The sequence below is a fragment of the Trachypithecus francoisi genome, unplaced genomic scaffold (genome assembly GCF_009764315.1).
Source record: "Trachypithecus francoisi isolate TF-2019V2 unplaced genomic scaffold, Tfra_2.0 Lachesis_group5, whole genome shotgun sequence".
Lineage (NCBI taxonomy): Eukaryota > Metazoa > Chordata > Mammalia > Primates > Cercopithecidae > Trachypithecus > Trachypithecus francoisi.
This window is the reverse complement of record NW_022681470.1, coordinates 101,828,122-101,849,086: the sequence shown is the minus strand read 5'-3', so window position 1 is coordinate 101,849,086 and position 20,965 is coordinate 101,828,122. Positions and strand designations below refer to the sequence as shown.

Below are 20,965 nucleotides of genomic sequence, written 5' to 3'. Positions count from 1 at the left end.
TGAAACAAGAAGGTCTAGAGACAAATGTTCCCAGACTATATATTTCAAAGGAGGAATTACCATGAAAGTAATGAACTTTAAAGTTCAGGGGCCCCTACACTCAGGTGCCTATTTTGTGCCAGAACCACGAAAGCACAATTAAATATGCTGTTTTCAATCTTTACAAACAATCCTGCAAGTCAGATATTACTATTATTACCGTCATATAAATAAGGGAACTGAGACTTAAAGAAGTGGCTTATCTAATATTCCTAGCTAGTACAAATCAGAGCTCAGTTTCTCTGATTCCAAAACTCACCAGCTACACTAAAGCAAAAACCAAAATGTAGTAGGGAAGGGTATCTAATAGTCATTCTGAGAGATAATTAAAAATCAATAATGTTTACTGTCACTTATCTCTTTTACCGTCTTTAGTATCCCTTGGCATCCTCTCCTTCATCATTCAACTACTGACTAACACAACTAAAACCTAAGGAGGAAGTCCAGTATGTTTGAAAGAACCCACATGTCTGAGCATGCAGGTGAAGGACTGTGTTTTAAAATAGCAGGGATAATCTAAGATTAGGTATTGCTGTCAAACACACTTCTCTTATCTATTAGTATAGATGACCACCAGTTTTCAGTAACAAAAGAGATGGTAATAAGAAAAAAAAAATCCACAGAAGAAGAAAAAAACAAGGTTGTCTTTATGCTTGTTCTGTAATGATACGTGTAGAAATGCTACCCACAGTTAATTCCATAGTTCCCAAGCTAAGACAGGTTAGTACTGGGTAATTTTAATAATTGGCTATGTCCATTGTTCAGAGGCTGAGGCATTCCAATCATTTTACATGGTCTCTTACACCACTTTCAGAATGGTACTTTCATAAGAACACAACTGTACAGTCAAGAAAAAGCTATTTGTAACTAAAACGGCTGGCATCAAACATTTCTGAACATAAATCTGGCTCTGAATTGCTAGTTTCTATCTCTCTCAATTTTTTATTTTAAAAAAAATCCGCACATTCATTCCTGGTCTTAATCTACTAAAGAATGTCTTTTTGGATCAAAAAGTAACAGGAAAGAATGCTAACCAACTTTCCTTGGATTACAACAAACATAAATCCATTCTTCTTCCCAGTCACAAAAATATTTAAAAGAACAACAACTCTTCAAAATGGAAGTTTGCAATTTAGATCATTCTCCTATTATGCAAATGCTCATTCAGAATTAAAATATTGTTTTAAAAAGTAAAATGTAAGTCAGTTCAGTGCACAAAATGTTTACGTTAAATACAAAATTACACTATCTAACGGACTACAGGATTCCACCAGACAATGGCATTATTTATTATGGTTAAGTATGTTGGCTTTGGATCAGGAAAGAGGGGTTCCAGTGGCTGCTCTATACCACTGACTGGCTAGATCATGATCTGGATGAACATTCCTTAACTTTTCTGTAAACAAGAATCCTAACATCTATTTTAAGGACTAAAGGAAACAAAGTATTTTGTCCCCAAGCATCTGTCACATAATAAACCCTCAGAATATGGAAGCTATTGATATTCACATAAACTTCATGAAAACAGAAACTTTCGTCTGTTTTGTTCACTCTATTAACAAGGAGGCATGACTTGATTGGTGTTCATGCAAATACTTCCAGTTTCTCCAAAGTGACATTCATATTTATCTATATTAACTACATCCAAATTCTTCTATCCTTCGTGTATACTTCTCTTTTACTATAAGCAGCTTCAGCTACTTTTATGGAAAGATTTAAATTATTGGAAAATATTTTAAGGGTATTTAAGTTAACATATGGACCATTTACATATTCTATAAACTGTGTGCTTACACATAATTATAAATATCTCAGACTGTAAAAGAAAACCTTCCACAGTGTTCCCACAATGGAAAAATAAGTCTTAGAAATAATTATAGAGTGGCTCAAGCCTGTAATCCCAGCACTTTGGGAGGCCGAGACGGGCGGATCACGAGGTCAGGAGATCGAGACCATCCTGGCTAAGACAGTGAAACCCCGTCTCTACTAAAAAATACAAAAAACTAGCCGGGCGTGGTGGCGGGCGCCTGTAGTCCCAGCTACTCGGGAGGCTGAGGCAGGAGAATGGCGTAAACCCGGGAGGCGGAGCTTGCAGTGAGCTGAGATCCGGCCACTGCACTCCAGCCTGGGAGACAGAGCGAGACTCCGTCTCAAAAAAAAAAAAAAAAGAAATAATTATAGAGGGAGCAGAAGGGAGTGGCAGGTACAGGATAACTTACTAAATCTGCAAAATAAAATTTGGAATTTTTTCTTAAAACAAAACAAAATAAAAACCTGACAACCATTTGTTCAAGGTTGCCAAAACTTGAGAAGAAGCAAACTGTCAAGGGAAGCAAATATTAAAATATAAAGCCCTTTTCTGAGAAAGTAACTCCACCAGTCCAGGCTAATCTAACTCTGAATCACTAATGACACCAGACCTGACAGGTTGTCTCAACTACTACGAAGAACTCCAAAGGGACAGGCAGAGGTTCACAGGCAAATTATTTTCACTGCTGTCATTGAAATTTTAAATATAGACACACCTCTCCCCTCCCAACACCCTTTCTACTCTTTTACTGTTGTTGACTCTGGCACTAACCCTTTCAGACCTCAAAAAACAAGGGCCGACATATTGATACATAATTTGAGTACTGAGCATAGTGGAAACATCACTTGGCTAGAAGTCAAGAGATTGGATTCTGGTCCCAACCCTGACCCAGCTCTAGGTACTTGGGCCAGTCACTTTGCTTCTTTGGTTTTCTCTCTTTAAAACAAGGATAGATTAGATGGGTGGTTCCCAACCCAAGATCCCAAAATCTCCAGTAGCCCCTGAGGTTGTAATAAAAGACAATGGGATATTTTTATTATTTCAAAATGTCTAACAGAGATAGTTCATTAACTGCTTTAAGGTTAATTAAAACACCAAGTATTTTAGCTTCACATTAGTATTCTGCATGGTGACACTGGATGGCATATGATTATGTTTGTCATATCATAGGAGATTTGGAAACAAGAGTGTTAGACCTGGTATCGTTCTCAAAGCTGTACCTTAGAAAATCACAATATCTGTACTAAACATAACACCCAACCACAAATGTGTGGTTAATAAAAAATGGGAAAATGATTTAACACCTATCAATGCAATTTGCATAATACAGTCATACCTCTGTGATATTGTGGCTTCAGCTCCAGATCATCACAATAAAGCAAACAGTACAATAAAGCAAGTCAAAATTTTTTTGGTTCCCAAGGGCATACAAAAGTTATGTTTACAGTATACTGTAGTCCATTAAGCATGCAACAGCATTATGTCTAAAACATAACGCATATACCTGAGTTTAAAAATACTTTATTGCGGCCGGGCGCGGTGGCTCAAGCCTGTAATCCCAGCACTTTGGGAGGCCGAGACGGGCGGATCACGAGGTCAGGAGATCGAGACCATCCTGGCTAACACGGTGAAACCCCGTCTCTACTAAAAAATACAAAAAACTAGCCGGGCAAGGTGGCGGGCGCCTGTAGTCCCAGCTACTCGGGAGGCTGAGGCAGGAAAATGGCGTAAACCCGGGAGGCGGAGCTTGCAGTGAGCTGAGATCTGGCCACTGCACTCCAACCTGGGCGACAGAGCGAGACTCCGTCTCAAAAAAAATAATAAAAATAAAATAAAAAAAAAAATACTTTATTGCTAAGAAATACTGACACAGGGACATATAGTGAGTATATGCTGTTGGAAAAATGGTGCTGATACATTTGCTCGACATACGGTTACAACAAACTTTCAATTTGTAAAAAATAAAATAAAACAAAATCTGTGAAGCACAATAAAAGGGAACACACAATCAAATGAGGTATGCCTGTAGATATAATCTCCCCAAACAGAAAGTGAACCTCATTAAGGGAACAGACTCAAATATGAAACCCTTAAATATTTATTAGATCACAGGAAACCAGTGAACAATCCACATGCTGCAAAGATGACGTTCCTCTTTCCTCATGAAGGTTCCCAATCATTCATCCACTTTTGATTAAAGAAAAGTGAATGTACCAAGAAGCCAGTCTATACAACAACATAAAATAACACCACTACCAACAATAACTACTATTTACTGTACTTTTACTATGTGCCTGGTACTGTCCAATGAATCTAACATTTATTAACTGATATTATCTTCATAACAACTCCAAAATATACTGCTACTATCTTTATTTTTAAAATAATAAAATTGAGGCACAGCATGCTTTAGGAACGAACCCAAAAACACGGGGCTAGTAAATTTAGAGCAAGGCTTGTATGTATTCCAACCTTCTCCCCACCAAAGCCGGCATCTGCCTTTCAAAGAGATGTCTCCATAAATACAAACAGGAATGTCCCCAAGCTGAACCCAGAGGAGAAGGGCCAACGCTCCAGAGAGCAGTCCTCTGAAGAGTTCATCACTGTGGCCCGTTCTGGCTTAAAGACTCATCCTTAATGGTAACTCCCTTTTTTACCTCCAAATTATATTTGCCTGTCCTGGTAACGAAAATCAACTGATAGAAGGTTAAGAGCCATCAATGTATCGGTCAGTTAATGTCCATCCATTTCTTACTTATTCAGAAGATACAAAAGAGTCCTAACTGGTTGCCCCTTCAAAGAAGGTGGTTTTTGAAATTAATTTTTACTTATACATATCATAAAAATAGGCATCTGCAGTATCCTGGAATGAGTGAGGGTTACAGAGACAGATCTAGCTCTGAATCTTGACTAAGCCACTTACTAATTGCATTATCCTGAGCATGTTAGAAACCCTAGTTTCCCCAAATACCTACCCCTGTCTCTTAGGGTTGTTGCAAAGTGTTAAGTGTATGAATGTACATAAAGCACCATGATTTACTGCAGCAGCCCTAGAGCCAGACAGGAGTTTGAATCCTGGCTACACCCCTCACTTACCATAGGCCAACATCCAAGGCTGTGAATCTAAGTTCCAAATTCCTTACCTGTAATGTAGAAAATATTGTATATCCCAAAGGATAGCCATATGAATTAAATAAAGCAATATTTGCAAAGCCCCTAGCAGAATGACAGACACATAGTAAAAACTCAAAAAAGAAAAAAAATCTGATGTTTAAAAAATCAAGCTGCAAGGACCAGGCACGGTGGCTCATGCCTGTAATCCCAGCACTTTGGGAGGCTGAGGGAGGCAGATCACCTGAGGTCGGGAGTACGAGACCAGCCTGACCAACATGGAGAAACCTGTCTCTACTAAAACTACAAAAAACTAGCCAGGCGTGGTGGTGCATGCCTGTAATTCCAGCTACGTGGGAGGCTGAGGCAGGAGAATCACTTGAACCCAGGAGGTGGAGGTTGCAGTGAGCCGAGATTGTGCCACTGCACTCCAGTCTGGGGAACAAGAGCAAAACCCTGTCTCAAAAAAAAAAAAAGAAAAAAAATGAAAAATCAAGCCACAAGTTTAACTACCAGCTCTGTCACTTATTACGTATGGGGTAAATAATGTATACAAGTCACCTAACCCCTGTGAGGCTCCATTTCCACCAAGTTTGTGAGGATTAAAGGAGACCACTGTGTAAGAATACTCTATATAAACTATAAATTTCCACAGAAATGTTGGAGGTTGTTTGATTCTATCAAAGTAATTCTTATATTAATTGTATTTACTGGTCCTTCCAAACACTGTCTTCATCTGGAAAAAACTGAGGCAGAGAAATGTTGAGCCACAGAGGGAAGGCTAATGGTTTGCAATGTAGGGTGGAGACAAGGGCTGGGCCAAAATAAATTTAGACCAGGACAAAGCAGAAAATTTCTGAAAGCTTCAAAGGAGAAAAATGAGACTACTCATCAACCTATGTTTTTAATCAACAGCTTCACCTGCTGGTTAAGCCTCTCAGTGCAAAGTCTGGGCATAATAATTCTCTTACTTCCTCCCAGAAACAGTATTAGACTTCAGAGTGAGAAAGAACTTCACTATCAAATCTCTCTTCCTATTCATAAATTAATCTTGGGAGGAGGCACAGAAGCAAAGACCAGTGGACACAAATTTGAGTCTCAGTCTAACTGGCATTTTCTGAACTACCCCATTTAAAAAAAAAAAAAAGTTGTAATCCTTCAAATAGGTTTCCTTCCTTGGCTGATCAGAAATGTCCTCATTCTCCAGGTCTCTTCATGCTAAATATGGTAATAGCTGGCAGACAGCCAACCCAGTAAATTCCAGTGATGCTTAAGAAAGCATTCATATGGCCCGAAATTACTCTGAACCAAACACTTGAGACCTGCAGGGCTTCAGCATAGAGCAGTTCAGCTGGAGCAACGAATGTCAAAACCAGTGGGGTGCCTTAAAAACACACAAGCTTGGAAAAAAAGCAATCTACTCTTCTTTATTGCTACATTCTTTAGCAACAACACTGATCTCCTACCCACTGTGCACACAGCACTGCACTAGGGCAGTGGGAGGCTGGACGGAGGAATGGAGGAAACAGGTGGTGTCCATGGGTTGCCAAAACAACAGGCTGCTTCAGTCAGTTCTGTCCTACAACTAATCAATTTGGTGAAGAAAGGGTGAGAGGATCTTAGTCATCTTGTTCTCTGACCAAGCTAACTGGCTAGACCCACTGTACTGGCTTATCCATTAGGTCAAAGTGTCAGAATTAGCAGTGCATGGTAGACATAGCATTAGTCCTGCCTTTCAGGGATGTTAAATGCTTCAAAAATCTTGGCTATCTAGAAAAGGAGGACAGTAGCAGATTACCCCTCCCCCACCCAAAATCATGTATTTGACTCCAGAATACACTGCTTTCCTCCAACATATTTTTTTATTAAGTATTAAAGTAAATGTAAATTTCCTGGACACATACAGCTGAAAGCATGCTGATTTATGATACAGTCAGATAAAAACTTTAAAGTAGCTACAGAAAATACCAGTTAATAAATGAATTAACCATTATCATTAGAAACCAAAGGATTAAAAAAAATTAACCTATGAAATGGACAATTTTTATATCAACATTGGTAGCAATTTGATGTTATATACTGCTAATTATTTCCATACATACGGTGACATATTTAAGACAAAAGACTAACACCCTTAATATTTAAAGAGCTTTTTCAAATCAGTAACAAAATAATTGAACGAGTAAAAGACACAATTTACCAAAATAAGTAGAAAAAAAGCAATACAAACGCCACTGATATGAAAAAACATTCAATATCACTGTAATCAGAGAAGCAAACTAAGATTAAGTAATATTTACCACTTATCAAATGGTAAAGAGGTTTTAAAAATAAAACCCAGCATTGACAATAGTATATTGTGTGCGTGTGTGTGTGTGTGTGTGTATGTATGTGTATATATATATACACACACACACATATATATGTAGGTCTGTTCATAAACTAAATATATGTATATATAAAAAATAGACCAACAGCTTTTCTAAATCTAACGATAAAAGAAACAAAGATGTATACCGAAAAATTAACGGCAGCATGATTGCGGACATTTTATTTATGCTTTTCTAGATTCTTCAAACATCCTTAACTACTTTTTCAAACACAATTACTTTTTATATTACAAAAATAAAAAAATCTTGTAAAGGTGCCAGAGAAAATCAACAAAGTATAAATATGAGTTAATTATGTATAAACAGAAGGAATAATTCTGTTGCTATGTAAACCTACCTTAAACTGTTTCAATGTTTGTTTTTAGTTGCAACCATTTTCCTTAACTCTCTTAGAAAGAATATGTCAGAGGAGCCACTCATATTGTTACTTACTGTAAATAGTAACATAATGCCAAAGATTTGCATGATTCTCAGGATATGGTCTTTTCCCTAAAAATCCTCATGAAGATTAGAATGCGCTTTAAATGTTGTAATAAAGTAAATGCCCTTAATGTTTCTAACTAAAGAAGATCCAGCAAATAAATAAAGCCATATTCACAGCAAATAAAAATATAATAAAAGTAATAATCAAACTATACATGTCCTCAAACTTCAATGTGTCTTGACAGTGTCTGAACCAAAGCATGTGAAAGAGAGAATTAAACAAAAATGTCTTTGCTGCTTACCACATTTACCATTTAGAGAAGTTAACATATCAGCACTATCTAGTTTTGTGATTATTCATACTTAGAAACTCAACAGATTAGTGAGTAAACAGTATTCAATTATTCTTATTTGAATGTTGGTTAAGTATACCAATAGAACAACCTCTCCTTGCTAGGTACCAGTTAAAACAGATTATTGAAAATATTTGAGGCTTAAAAACTTCCCGAATCTTCTCACAAAAAAAGATGAAAATAAAAAGAGATGAAAAAGAAGCAAACAACAATTTTAAAATGTGCCTGCCTCAGAACAAGGCAGTTTATTTTAGAATGTAACCATAGCTTCTTGTACAACACCTTATTTAGCAAGCACAACTGTATTTTAAAGGAATGCTATTTGTTAAAAGACAACATATTTAGGATACAATATCTAACTCCAACCACAATATTATCATCATGTTTCTCTTACTTCACAAAATATACACATACATTCATCATATGAATAAACATATATCAGGGTGAGAGAGCTACTCTTAACCCAGAAACAGGTTCTGCAACACCCATAGATCCAACCTGTCTTTGTGCAACAATGAGTCCGTCTTGGCAAGATGTTTGGCTGATGTATTCAAATAACCCAGAGTTCTGCCGGCTGCCAGTATCCTGCAGAAGGAACTGACTCGGAGACCAGAAACTGCCCTAGGCAAGCCTCCAGGGAAAGGTGCTTCAATTCAATGGGAAGAAAAACCCGGCCCCTCACTGCCTGGCCAGAAGACCCAGGGTACCATGGCTGGAGCGACACAACTGGCTGGAAATGCAAGAGGGGCAAGGGACACTGAGGTGAACCCCCAAAAGCTTGTTCAGTCATATCTAGTAAAGGCCAAACTATTGGGGAGCTAGTAGAACAGGGTTTTGCCAAGACAAGTACAAAAGGGTGAGGGAGATATTAGTATGATTAATCAATGCCACCTGAGGCAGCAACTCTGGGTGTGTCCACACCACACTTCAGTCACTGCCTGGCTGTGACGAGAAGTTCCTTCAGTCACTGTCACTGAGAACTGCATCTTCCGAAGAAATTTCCACCATAACTTGTCCTAGATCAGGCTTGGCATCCAGGACTAAGAACACAGCACTCTCTCTTGCCACAAACCCACTAACAGACATAATAGACACCACAACATGTGCCAAATTTATATTTACACCCTCACCAGACAAAGGGGTTTTTGTGTTTTCCCCAAGCCAAGTTCTAATACTTCTAAATTACAACACAGAAAGAGGAAAATGGCAGACAGCTCACGACAGCAGACAAGCCCAGCAAGGGTGAGCTGGAGGTCGCCTTGCCCTGGTGGTATTAAGACCTGAAGTTTACTCCCAAGACCCTGTAGCTCCGAGTCACTCTGACTGCAGGAAACTGCTTTCAGAGAACATAGATAAATGATGAAATAGCTGTATTTCATATTCCTAATTGTGTGCTTATCTGTCTTGTCTCCATGATGATGTCAGCTCCTTGGGGGCAGGACCATATTTTCTACTTGGTCAATGATTCCCACACATCTAGAAGAGTAGAATACCCTGTACTTGCTACCACATGATGCCAAGGGAAACACACAAATTAAGTGTGACAACATACCACAATGCTCCCCCAATATACCACTAAGACAGCAGAGCTACAAAGATAGTAAATCTTAGAGCCAAGGGCTAGTGATCCTACCAGTGAATTATTTAGAAATCTATATATTTACATACACAAATTAATACAATAATTCCTTTGCTTTTCTTACTCCAAGCTATGGCTTTATCATCCCCCTTTCTTGGCTTTACTCTCCTTTTTAAGGCCACAATGTATGTTCTACCATACAGATAATATTCCTCTCAAAAAGGAGAGAGAAGAGAAAAAAACAGATCTACAGCAAACCTCCTACCACTACCAGTGATGCAGTTTGTCCTCTCTCAAGCCTATGAGCATATCCTTTCAGATCTGAAGCCACTTCCTTCTTCCTATCAAGGACAGTAATATCAAGTGTCCTTGTGAGAGGGGCAATCCTGTGCCCCTTCTTGCAGATTGTTTTGTTCTACTCAAGAAGCCCTAGATTCCTCCTTTATTTTCCTTTTCTTATTCCATTTGCTGCAGCAGCCCAGACACCCCAAAAGCAGGACTGCCAGAAATGAGTGACCTTTATATCTCTTCACCCTAACACATCTGAGGGAAACTGCTGACACCAAATATGTGTTCATGAGCTAATGAAGCAGAAATCCTCAAAGGAAGCACTATTTGCAACGGCTGAGGACAGAATTATTTAGTGGACACCAAAAAGGCTGTGGAACTCCTATGAATTCTATCATCTCAGGTAACATTCTAATGGAGGAATAAGGAATAAGGAGGCTTCCAACAAAGCCATACAACACAAACAGAAGTCTGAAAACACTGGATTTCACAAATTTCTTTTAAGACAAAACAAACAACTTTACTAACCTTATACCATAGCAGCTTCCTTCTCTGTACTAAGAGAGGCCAGCAAGTAGGAGGCATTTCCAAGGGGGAAAAATGACCACAGGATCCAGTCAAAGCAACCTGTCTCTAATACTCTCAAAAAACAAACAAACAAAAACAAACACCTTGATTTCCCAGATTCACTCTGCAGTGATTCTAAAACTTTCCTAATGTAAGAATCACCTGGCTATTTCTTAAACATACAGATTCACAGATGTCATTCATCCCAGATGCACTGAATCAGAATCTCCATGAGAACACCTGAGCTATTCTTATCATAAGAGAGGTTAGGAAAACACTGCTTGATAAATGTTATTCTCCCACCAGTGCCCACCTGTGCGGGGAGGTATGAAACAAGTAGGGCTAAGATGCTTTACCTGAGCAATCACCCCAGACAGGGTCATCTTCATGCTCCTCACTGGGTTTGACTCCTTTTATGAAGAGTTGGATGTCAGTTCAGTGAAGTGTACAAATAAGCACCTCTTTGGGTCCCTATCACCTGCACAGGTCTCAGGACTCCAAGACAAATTTCTGAGTAGATGTCAATGAGGACAAGTCATGAGGAGACAGATTACAGCTGAATATAAGAAGATCTTTCTAAGAATTAGAGCTGGCCAAAGATGGAACAAACTGCTGAGGCAGAGCTGTCTACCACAAGAGATGTTCAAGAAGAGAGAAAGTATGGTACCTCTTGACCAGAATGTTGTAAACATTAGATCCAGCATGAGATGGACAGAAAGACTAGATGAATTTTAAAGTTCCTGCCAATGCATAAGTCAACAAAGAGGAAAATTTCAGCCACTCCTTAATTAATTAAAACAGCACAGAAGTCTGTGGGTGGGGTCAACTTTCAACTGATCCTATCCCTTCAAAGGAAAAAAGAACACAGAAACACACTCCAACTCATCATCAGCCTCTCCCGTAGAATGTTCTAAAGGTGGGAAAGCAGGAGTCACAGATGCTGTGACTAAGACCTGCTGCTCAGTTGACTCTGAATTTGGGGCACATGCCAGACAAGTTCTGTAGTACAGAGAAGAAACGTATGTAGCACAGTCCTGGCCCTCAAGGAGCAAAATCTTGTGGCAGAGACAAGTCAACACCATGTGATTCCCTCAAATATTTATTCATCATATTTCACCTTTAGTTTTTGTCAGTAGGGTGTTCAGGGGACTCTCTTGGTGGGGAAAAAAAAAGCAAATATACTTTACTAAATGTACATATTCTCAGTCCAGTACAAGTTTGCAATATCCCACTCAATGAAAATAATCTCGAAAAAAATTATCAAAACAAACACAAACCTAGTTAACTCTAATTTTAAAAATAGTATTCCACACTCCAGCCCGGGAGACAGAGCGAGACTCTGTCTCAAAAAAAAAAAAAAAAAATAGTATTCCAAAAATGACTAGTACCCAAAATGATGAAATTACAAAAAGGTGTGGCTATTCTGGACAAAATAATAGAAATTGCTGGCCTAGTAATATAGTAATACAGGAAGCAGTGGAAGCAAATTTGAGTGAAAGGCAGGGGGTGGATGGCAGTGCCTTTGAAGTGAGATTCCAAAGTCAAAGTGACATTTATAAATTGCAGACGTGATCAGAAAAAGAGAGAAAGAAATCCCACACACAAAGAAATTCAAAATTACAAGTTTAAATGAAACATCTGAGGAAGGGAAAAATTTGGTTTTTCCCCAAATGTAAGGTAAGCATGACTCTTGCAAATACTATTTTTAAAATATCTAGGAGTACCACAGTTGTCCAAAATAAGAAAATGGCTAAAAGTAATTATCCAACTGAACAAATATTTATTGTGTGGCTATTAGATGCCAAGGCATCATGCCAGGTACAGGTGTAGGGGGTGTGGGCATTAGAATAAACACATAAATGAAAAGACACGATTCTTTCCTCGTGTACGCATTAACAATAAGCACTTGAGGATGTTATAAGAGTTTTTGTGTACATAAGCTCATTTGTACGTGAGATGGAAGCAGTGTGGACAGTCAATGAGGCACTGGACACCAGAAGACAGGAATTCTAGTCTCAACTCTAATTGGCTCTGTGACCATGAACGATGTACATTAGAAAATGAAGTACCAAAACACTGGTTCTCCTACAATGTCACCAAACCAATTAATAACAGAACTGGAAAAGAATTCTGGTCTTCTGGCTTCTAGTTCAGTGATCTGTCCAAAATACTACACATATGGTAGACTGACAAAGAAAGAAAAGACTTTTTGGTTTCAAGTCATTAGCAGAGAAAGGGGGGAAAACAAAAACAGGAAAATCAGGAAAGGGTGGAAGGAAAATTAATAGTTCAGATTTAGGCATTCGGACTGAGACATCAAGAAAGGAAACATATGGCCGGGCGCGGTGGCTCAAGCCTGTAATCCCAGCACTTTGGGAGGCCGAGATGGGAGGATCACGAGGTCAGGAGATCGAGACCATCCTAGCTAACACGGTGAAACCCCGTCTCTACTAAAAAAAAAAAAAAAAAAGACACAAAAAACTAGCCGGGCGAGGTGGCGGGCGCCTGTAGTCCCAGCTACTCCGGAGGCTGAGGCAGGAGAATGGCGTAAACCCGGGAGGTGGAGCTTGCAGTGAGCTGAGATCCGGCCACTGCACTCCAGCCTGTGCGACAGAGCGAGACTCCGTCTCAAAAGAAAAGCAAGCAAGCATGTAACTATGGACTGTGAACACAATATAAAGAAAATGGTGTCAAATTTCTTATTATATGCTTATTCGAATCATGCCTTGCAGTTTTTTACTTTAAAATCATTGCAGACATACAGATAAAGTGTCAAAAAATTACATATATGAATGACACAAGAAAAAAGAGATAACAGAAGAAAAGGGAAAAGGAGAGGTGGAGAATTTAAAATATCATCCAAATATATAAAGCCCTTCCAAAGAGTCAGTGCAGACACACTGCACCCAGATAAACAGAAGAAAGACATCATATTCTATAGCTCTTATGTTAGCAATTTTAAGATTCCTTCAGTCAGAAGCATTAAACACTAGAATGACTAAGGTCACATTCATTACGGAAATTTCTTAAATTTAGAAAGACCTCATACACATACCTGAAGGTAAAAAAAAAAAAAAAAAAAAAAAATTACTGAATCAGTGGGTTGCAACCAAGTTACTTGTCAAAATCACCTGTAAACCTTGAAAAAATATGGATTCTCAAACTTACCTTATCAGAATCCCTGGGTGCTGAGTCCAAGATTCACCCCAACAGATTTTGATGTAGCCAGGACACAGAGCTTTTTTCTATCACAATGGAAGAGGTAGGGAGGAGGATCACTAGGAATGGCATCACAGAGTGGGAACCAGATCAATGCAAATGTTGTGGGTAAAATAGAATTTCTGTGGGTGTGATATTTTTAAAATGTATTGTAAGGCTGCTCTGAAGCATCCAAGCATATCCCACTGAATTTAAACATTCTTTAAAGGTCCTGAAGTCAGCAACTACAATACCGGTGAACCAAAAGTTGCTCCTCTATGCCATAGAAGCCTACAGGAAAGGCAGTAGGGTGGGAATGGTGCAGAGAGATCCCAAGAAGTTATGGGTAAATATCTTTTCAATCTAAACATTCAGAAAAATAAGAGAGACTAGGAATAATCACTCTCCTCCCCCTACCATCAAACCAAAAAAAGGAATAATAATAACGTAGAAAGAACAAGAAAGTGAAAGGAAAAAGTTTTAGGTTAAAATTCATCTCCATCTGAAACAAAATTACTCCAATTTTGTTTAAGCAAGAGAAGAATTCAGCTGAGAAATGATCTAGCAGGCAGCAAAATCATGGAGTCACTTCCCATTGCAAAGCAAAAGAAAACAAGGAGCAAGAGGGTGGTCCTGGATAGCTGTTTAGACAATCAGACATACGGGCTGACATCTCCTTGCCTTAGAAACTCCGTGATGTTTAAATTAACAATTGGCCACAAGCCAAACACAGGAACACTCAAAAGTTTAGAAGGGTGTGCTGTAATTGGTACCTTAGCAAAACACAATAATAAATTAAGAGGATTCAAGAAGCCTTCACTGTAGACTCTAAGAAGATTTAAGATTTGTACCAAGAAACAGGCTTCTAAATCTCTTCTACTGCTTTAGTTTAGCATTTAAAGAACACCTGCCTAAAAATCAAAACATCTAAATCCTATCCTTTGAGTCAACTTGACTAACACTCAACTTGACTACCTAAACGCTAGCTAATGATCACAGCACCTCAGCAGAGCAGAGGTGGAGGGCAGTTTTATGCACTGAGATCTTAGAATGAAAAAAGCCCTATGTGTCAGAGTAATCCTACTTCTGACATCAGTCAGATTATTTAATACTTAATTTTGCAAATCACTTTACAATCATATGTATTATTCCCTACAACTCTCTAAAGCCGGTTATTCCTTTAGTCCTGCTTCGTAGGCGAGGCTACTACATATCATGAAGATTAAGTTATTCATCAAAACAAATTAATGGCAGACCAAGGATTATGACCCTCAGACTGTCTCATTGATTATACTCATCTCTATCCTAAAGCTACACTTAAAGCTTTCACTCAAAGAAAAACGAAAAGCAAAAACACCATCATATGCTCTTTACTAAATGTTTCAGAAACAACAGCTCTGCTTCATCATTACAAAGCCTCCTGGTCCACTTCTGAAATTCTTACTGACCTAGACGTGTCTGAAATTTGAACTTTCCAAGAAGTATCTAGTTGGTGCTGAACAACCCACTACTGTTTTCAGGTGATAAATAACCTTGTTCTCTTTTTAAACATCTGCGATTGACATGTCGACTGCCTGTTAACAATGAACAAAGACCATATTTTTCTGAAGCTCATCATCTTCCTAACCTTTTATTTGAAAAAGGATGTAGTTCACGTACTCGTTTTTTGGTGAAGGTAAAAATCTGTGTTCAGATTACGCTCAGAAAAAGAAGGGGCTCCTTTCCGTTCAACAAACACGCACAAAACACCATCCAACTGGGAGCATCAATCTCAGAAAGAGTAAAACACAGCCTCGGCCCTGAAAGGACTTTCTGAACACCTTTAGAGTGTCATCCGTTTAATACACATTATTTTAATTAATCCTATTAGCTGGATAATTTCATCCCCATTTTATTGGTGAGTTCATACAGCAGAGCTGGATTTGAATCCAGGATTACAGAGCAGGGCTCCAAAACCCAAGTTACTTCCACTAAAGAGTCTGAAGAAATGTAGAATCTAAAAGTGTGGGTGGGATGGGGAAGATATGATTTGATTCCCTTTCCTTGGTCCAACCGTGTTAGAAACATCCAACCATAAAGAAGCTTTCTAAGGAAGCCCTTTGAATTAACGTATCCACTTTTCCTCACCCGCCCGTGCCCCACCCCCAGACATGCCAAAGGAGCAGCAAATGCTGCTGCCAGGTTGGAGGAGTTGGTGATCGTCACACCACATTCCTGGGTCTGGACACAGCCTGAAAGAGCAGCAGAGCTCCGCGCCTCGGAAAGAATAACAGCAGTTGAGATTTTTAAATCATGTGCCTCAGCATGCAGCCACACCAGTTGCCCTACTTCTCCTGCCTCCACCTTTCAAAGACACGAACAGTAGTACACCCGGCTCCTCCGGACTTTCGGTGGGATCGGAGTGTCAAAACTCAGGCGCGCCGCAAAACCCCGTCCCCATCCAAACCAAGCCCACACACCCGGCCGGTGTGCCGCCCCCCGGCAAAGCTGAGGCTGGCTGCGAAGGTGCAGGCCGTTTGGCTTGGCGGCCCTGCCCCCGCTCTCCACGCCAGAATCTGGCATTCCTTCGCTCAGCCCCTCCGAGGCCCGCCGTCGGCTCTCGCTCGACCCCAGGAAACGCGGAACCTGAAGGGCAAAACTGCCTACCTCCCCGCACCCTGACATAGGAAAAAGGAGTTTCTGAGACTTGCTGTCGGCCTCCCTCCGGCCGAGGAGGCGTGTGAGGGGTCCCGGGCCGCGAGGAGCAGAGGCGGCGGGGAACCCCGGGGGTTGGCGGGGGCGCCACGGGAGGGGCCCCCGGCGATGTCCAAACTTTCGGGAACCCAGCGAGTGGCCTCGCTCTGCGCCGACGGCCGAGCCTGGCCTTCCCACACAGAGGAGGACCGAGGGGGAGAAGGGTCGCCCTAGGTGGCAGCCCCGGGCGCCGCGGACAGCACCCCTCAGCCCGATACTCACCACGCGCGGGGGCCGCGCGGCACAACCAGAGCGCCAGCAGCGCCCACAGCAGAGCGGGGCGCAGGGCGGGCATCTTCTCGGTCGCCTCCTCCTCCGCCGCCGCCGCCTGGGCAGATCCACATGGGGAGGGGGTCCCAACAGAGGAGCCCCACTCTCTCCTCCCCTCCTCCTGCTTCAAAGGCTCAGGCCCTAGCGCTACGCCCCGAAGTCCCGGCGCAAATGCCTCGACTCCCCGCGCCCCGAGTCCGCCTCTCCTCCGCCGCCGCCTCAGCCGCCGCCCGAAGTTTGGCTGAAACTTTCTCGGGTGTGCAGCGAAGCAGCCTCGTGTGTCCTTCCGCCTCAGCCGCCTCCTCCCACCGCAAGCACCGCCCCACTGTCGCCGCGGCCTCGGCCCCGCCGCCTTGGGCACCCAGGGGTTTCCCGCAGGAAGAAGCGCCGGCCCGAGCTCCGCGCGGAGGGATCTACTACGAGTCATCGGTGCCGTCCGCATCCTTCTCCAGCAGCCCCGGGGGCCGCCGCGCCTTCACTCGATCAGGGCTGCAGCGCCTCGCTGGCCGGCCCGTGCCGAAGGGGCGTTGGGGCGGAGGGGGGGTGGGGTAGGGCTCTGAACTTCAAGCACTGGAGTTTGCCGGGATCGTGAACTTGCAGGGAGAGGCGGCCCTCATCCAGTGAGGTCTGTATCGCCCCCTACACCCACACATCCACACACTGCTTTGCTACCTAGAGGAATGCGCTGGAGTAGGACCAGTGCTGTCAAAGAAGGAAAGGGGGCCAAGGCGCCAAAGTCCATTAAAAAGGAATAGAGCCATCACGGAGTGGTGCTGCCCCATTCATTCATTCATTTGTTCATCCCTGTAGCAAGTATTTCTTAAGTGCCTTACTTTGCGTAGCTGTGTGTTTGGCAGTGGAATGATACCAAAGATGCACAAGCAACTTTGAGGACCAAGACTTTGCCGCTGTGGGCTGGGGGATTCAGGGAAGGCTTTCACAGAGGAGCTGGGGTGAAAGCAGGATCTTGAAAGGTCAGTAAAATTTGTATAAGACAAGGAGACCAGCTAAGCTAAGGATATCATTGTAACACTGTAATAGCAAAACCTTGAAAACAACATAAATGTCCACCCTCACAGGAATGGATGAATGATGTATGGTGTATTTATAAAATGAAATGCAACACAGTAACTGAAAAGACTATATTTATGTCAATAGGGATAAAGCTTAAAAACTAGATGATAGTGACAAAACTAATCGCAGAGGGAGACAAAGTATACCATTTATGCATATTGTTTTCAAAACAATACTACACATTATCTGTGGATGTATATATATAGATATAGATATTAAGAGACTATAACCAGAATAGTAGTTACTTCCAGGGCAGGAGAGTAGGGGGTGTGATCAAGCCTGGGTACAAATGGGCTTCTAAGAAAAGAGCTAAAAGTAAGAACAACAGCAATAGTTGTATGGATATATCATTCCAGGAAAGAGCCCTCATGAAAGCAAAGGTACAGTCAAAAGAGTAAGTAAACGAGTTCTGGCTCTGTTAGCAGTGAGAGGAGTCAAGGAGGGAAAGAGGGTTGGAACCAAATTATGCAGCCTTGAATGGCAAGCTGAAAGGGTGGGGAGGCAGCTACCTCTTAGGTCACAGAAAACTATTGAAAGTTTTTAAACAGAGTTGAGACTGATGGAAAGAAAGATTGCTCTGATAATCCTGTACAAAATTGATTGTTGGGAGCAAGAGGTGAACTGGAGCCCCAGGACCAGTCAAGAGTTAGTGAAACAGTCCAGGCACAAATTTAAGAAGACCTGAACTAATGAGGTAGATTTCAGAAGGAATGGATCTGAGACAAGGTTAAGGAAAAAGAAAAAAAAAAATGGGGATGTGACTAATTGGATGTGGGAGTTTACAATCCTGTTGGGATGGGAAATCCTACCCATAGAACCTCTCCCTGACTCCTATAGGGTAAAATTCAAACTTCTAAAAATGGTACATACAAGGCCTTTTCGTCATTGGGCCCCATCTCCTGTCCTCCCTGCCCCTGTTGTGAACTTCACACAATAACAGTATTGACTAACTTGAGATTCCCCCAAACATATCTTGCTGTTGCTGTCCCTGTACCTTCTGTTCCTTTGGCTTGGAATGACTCCTGTAGTCCCCTTCCCTCCTCCTCGTAATGAACTTCTAATCATAATTCATCCTTCAGTCCAAAGAAGGCTTTGCCGACACCGCAATAAATTCTTACCCCCAACAGACAGTCCCTCCACTGTCTTCCACTGCCACTTCTTTATCTTACACCGATATTTATTTTTCACACAGGACTCTTTGTATTTCTGTGTTCTCAACTACATTTTGAGGTCCTCATGGGCAAGGACCACAGCCTATTCATCCCCAGTGTCTATCACATAATAGATGTTGAACTAGAATGTAAAACAACACTTGAGCAAGTGCAAATCAGTATGGGCATAGACCTATGAGGTTCCAGAACTGTATGTTAGCAGGCACTTATGGTAAGCAAGTACTGTTAGTGAAAGTGGTCACATTGGAATACTAGAAACTCTTTTCAAAAATAACGTAGTCAAAACATTTTTGGAATTTCTGTTGTGCAAATATGTTCAGAGAAAGATAACACTATTTTTCAGTTGTTTACCCACAGTGTTACCAGTTTGATCTTCCTCTTTACTCACTAAAGATAATTCATAGTGACTTGGCTGCATACAAATTTTAAAAATCACCTGCAAAGATAAGTTTTGTCACTATTAAAATATATTCAGAAGAATATAAGATAGTTATCCCCAAAGAACAACTCTAGAAGTGACTGTAGCTATGATAACATTATTAAAATAAATGTGCAGGCCAGGTGTGGCGGCTCATGTCGTAATCCCAGCACTTTGGGAGGCTAAGGCGGGCAGATACCTGAGGTCAGGAGTTCAAGACCAGCGTGGCCAACATGGTGAAACCCCATCTCTACTAAAAATACAAAAAAATGAGCCGGGCATGGTGGTGGGCACCTGTAATCCCAGCTACTCGGGAGACTGAGACAGGAGAATTGCTTGAACCCAGGAGGCAGAGGCTGCAGTGAGCCAAGATGGTGCCACTGTACTCCAGCCTGGGCAACAAGAGCGAAACTCTGTCTCAAAAAAAAAGAAAAAATAATAGGTATACAGTTTCTCAAAGTAACCGTTTTAAAGAAAGCAGCTATTATGTTCACATATAACTTTTGTTAAATGTGTTACAATGTGAAACTGACTGCATACATTCTGGTAAGGACAAGAGAAGTAAAGAGTAAATCGTATGAATGGAAGTAAGGGAAAAATATGACTGAAGACATGTTTTAAAGATAAGTTTTAATGATAGAAAAATATGAATAAGGGCTATCAATTGTTTTAGTTTTAATCAAAACTAAAAATGTACGTCTATATCTTTACTAATTTAAACTCACATAAAACTACCTTCCAAAATAAATGCAGAATTGGGCACTTATTTGTTCTCATGTCTGTCCTCTCAGAGCCAATAAGCTGTAAAAAACTCTCACAGGCAGGGGCTCTGTCTTATTTTCTGTTTCACCCCAGTTTCTATCACATAAGTGCTCAATAATATACATTTTACATAAATGCTGAATGAGGAACATATATATCTATATAAACTGGGGAGCAATGCAAGACTGGAAGAATGTCTTGCTGTGTTGGAGAAGTTGAAGAAGAGATTCTGGGGTAGCTATGATGCACAGATTGAGCTACACCACGAATCTCTCCGTGTAACCCAGGAATGCAAGGATATGTGATGAGATGTTTGTGGAAGCAGGAATTAAAAGGAAGATTTCTTTTAATAATGCCTTGCAGTTGTGCAGTGATTTAGATGTTCCAGAAACACTTTTAAGTATATTATCTCATTGGATCCTCAAAACAATCGTGGGAAATAGGCACCCCAGTCATTATTATCCCCATTTCGCAGATGAAGAAACTGAGATAGAGCTTTAAGTATCTTGCCCAAGGTTAAATAAGTAATTAGTGAGCTGAGACAAACCCCCCACTATTTCTGTCCTCTTACTCAGTCTCACTCCACTGCCCCTTTATGCAACAGTGTGAAGCACATCCAAGATGATATTTAGCATGGGGACCTCTGCATAGAGGGACACCAGCTTCTTGTCACTTCCATGTTAGTACAGAACAAGCTGACCCACTGTAACTAGGAAACATAAACAAGTGAATACATTCTTTTAATTTAAAATATTTTTCAGAGCCTGTTCTCTACAAA

The 20,965-nt window shown here is 41.0% G+C and overlaps 1 protein-coding gene and 1 long non-coding RNA gene across 6 annotated transcripts in view; one reads left to right on the top strand and one right to left on the bottom strand.

Annotated features, from left to right (window-relative positions):
• NOTCH2 (notch receptor 2) overlaps nucleotides 1-20,965 on the bottom strand; it is a 197,953-nt gene that overhangs the window by 149,673 nt on the left and 27,315 nt on the right. For 2 of the 5 annotated variants that reach the window (XM_033198180.1, XM_033198183.1), the window contains exon 1: nucleotides 16,714-17,145. The exons of 2 other annotated variants lie outside the window; for them this stretch is intronic. In XM_033198180.1, coding sequence (XP_033054071.1) covers nucleotides 16,714-16,786 — 73 coding nt within the window. In that variant the 5' untranslated portion in view covers nucleotides 16,787-17,145. Of the gene's footprint in view, nucleotides 1-16,713; nucleotides 17,146-20,965 lie in introns of those variants that run through there. One more of the 5 variants, XM_033198184.1, reaches the window with a different exon arrangement.
• LOC117075645 overlaps nucleotides 17,223-20,965 on the top strand; it is a 57,401-nt gene continuing 53,658 nt past the window's right edge. The window contains exon 1 of the long non-coding RNA XR_004434073.1: nucleotides 17,223-17,386. This is a non-coding gene — a long non-coding RNA (uncharacterized LOC117075645). The remainder of the gene's footprint in view (nucleotides 17,387-20,965) is intronic.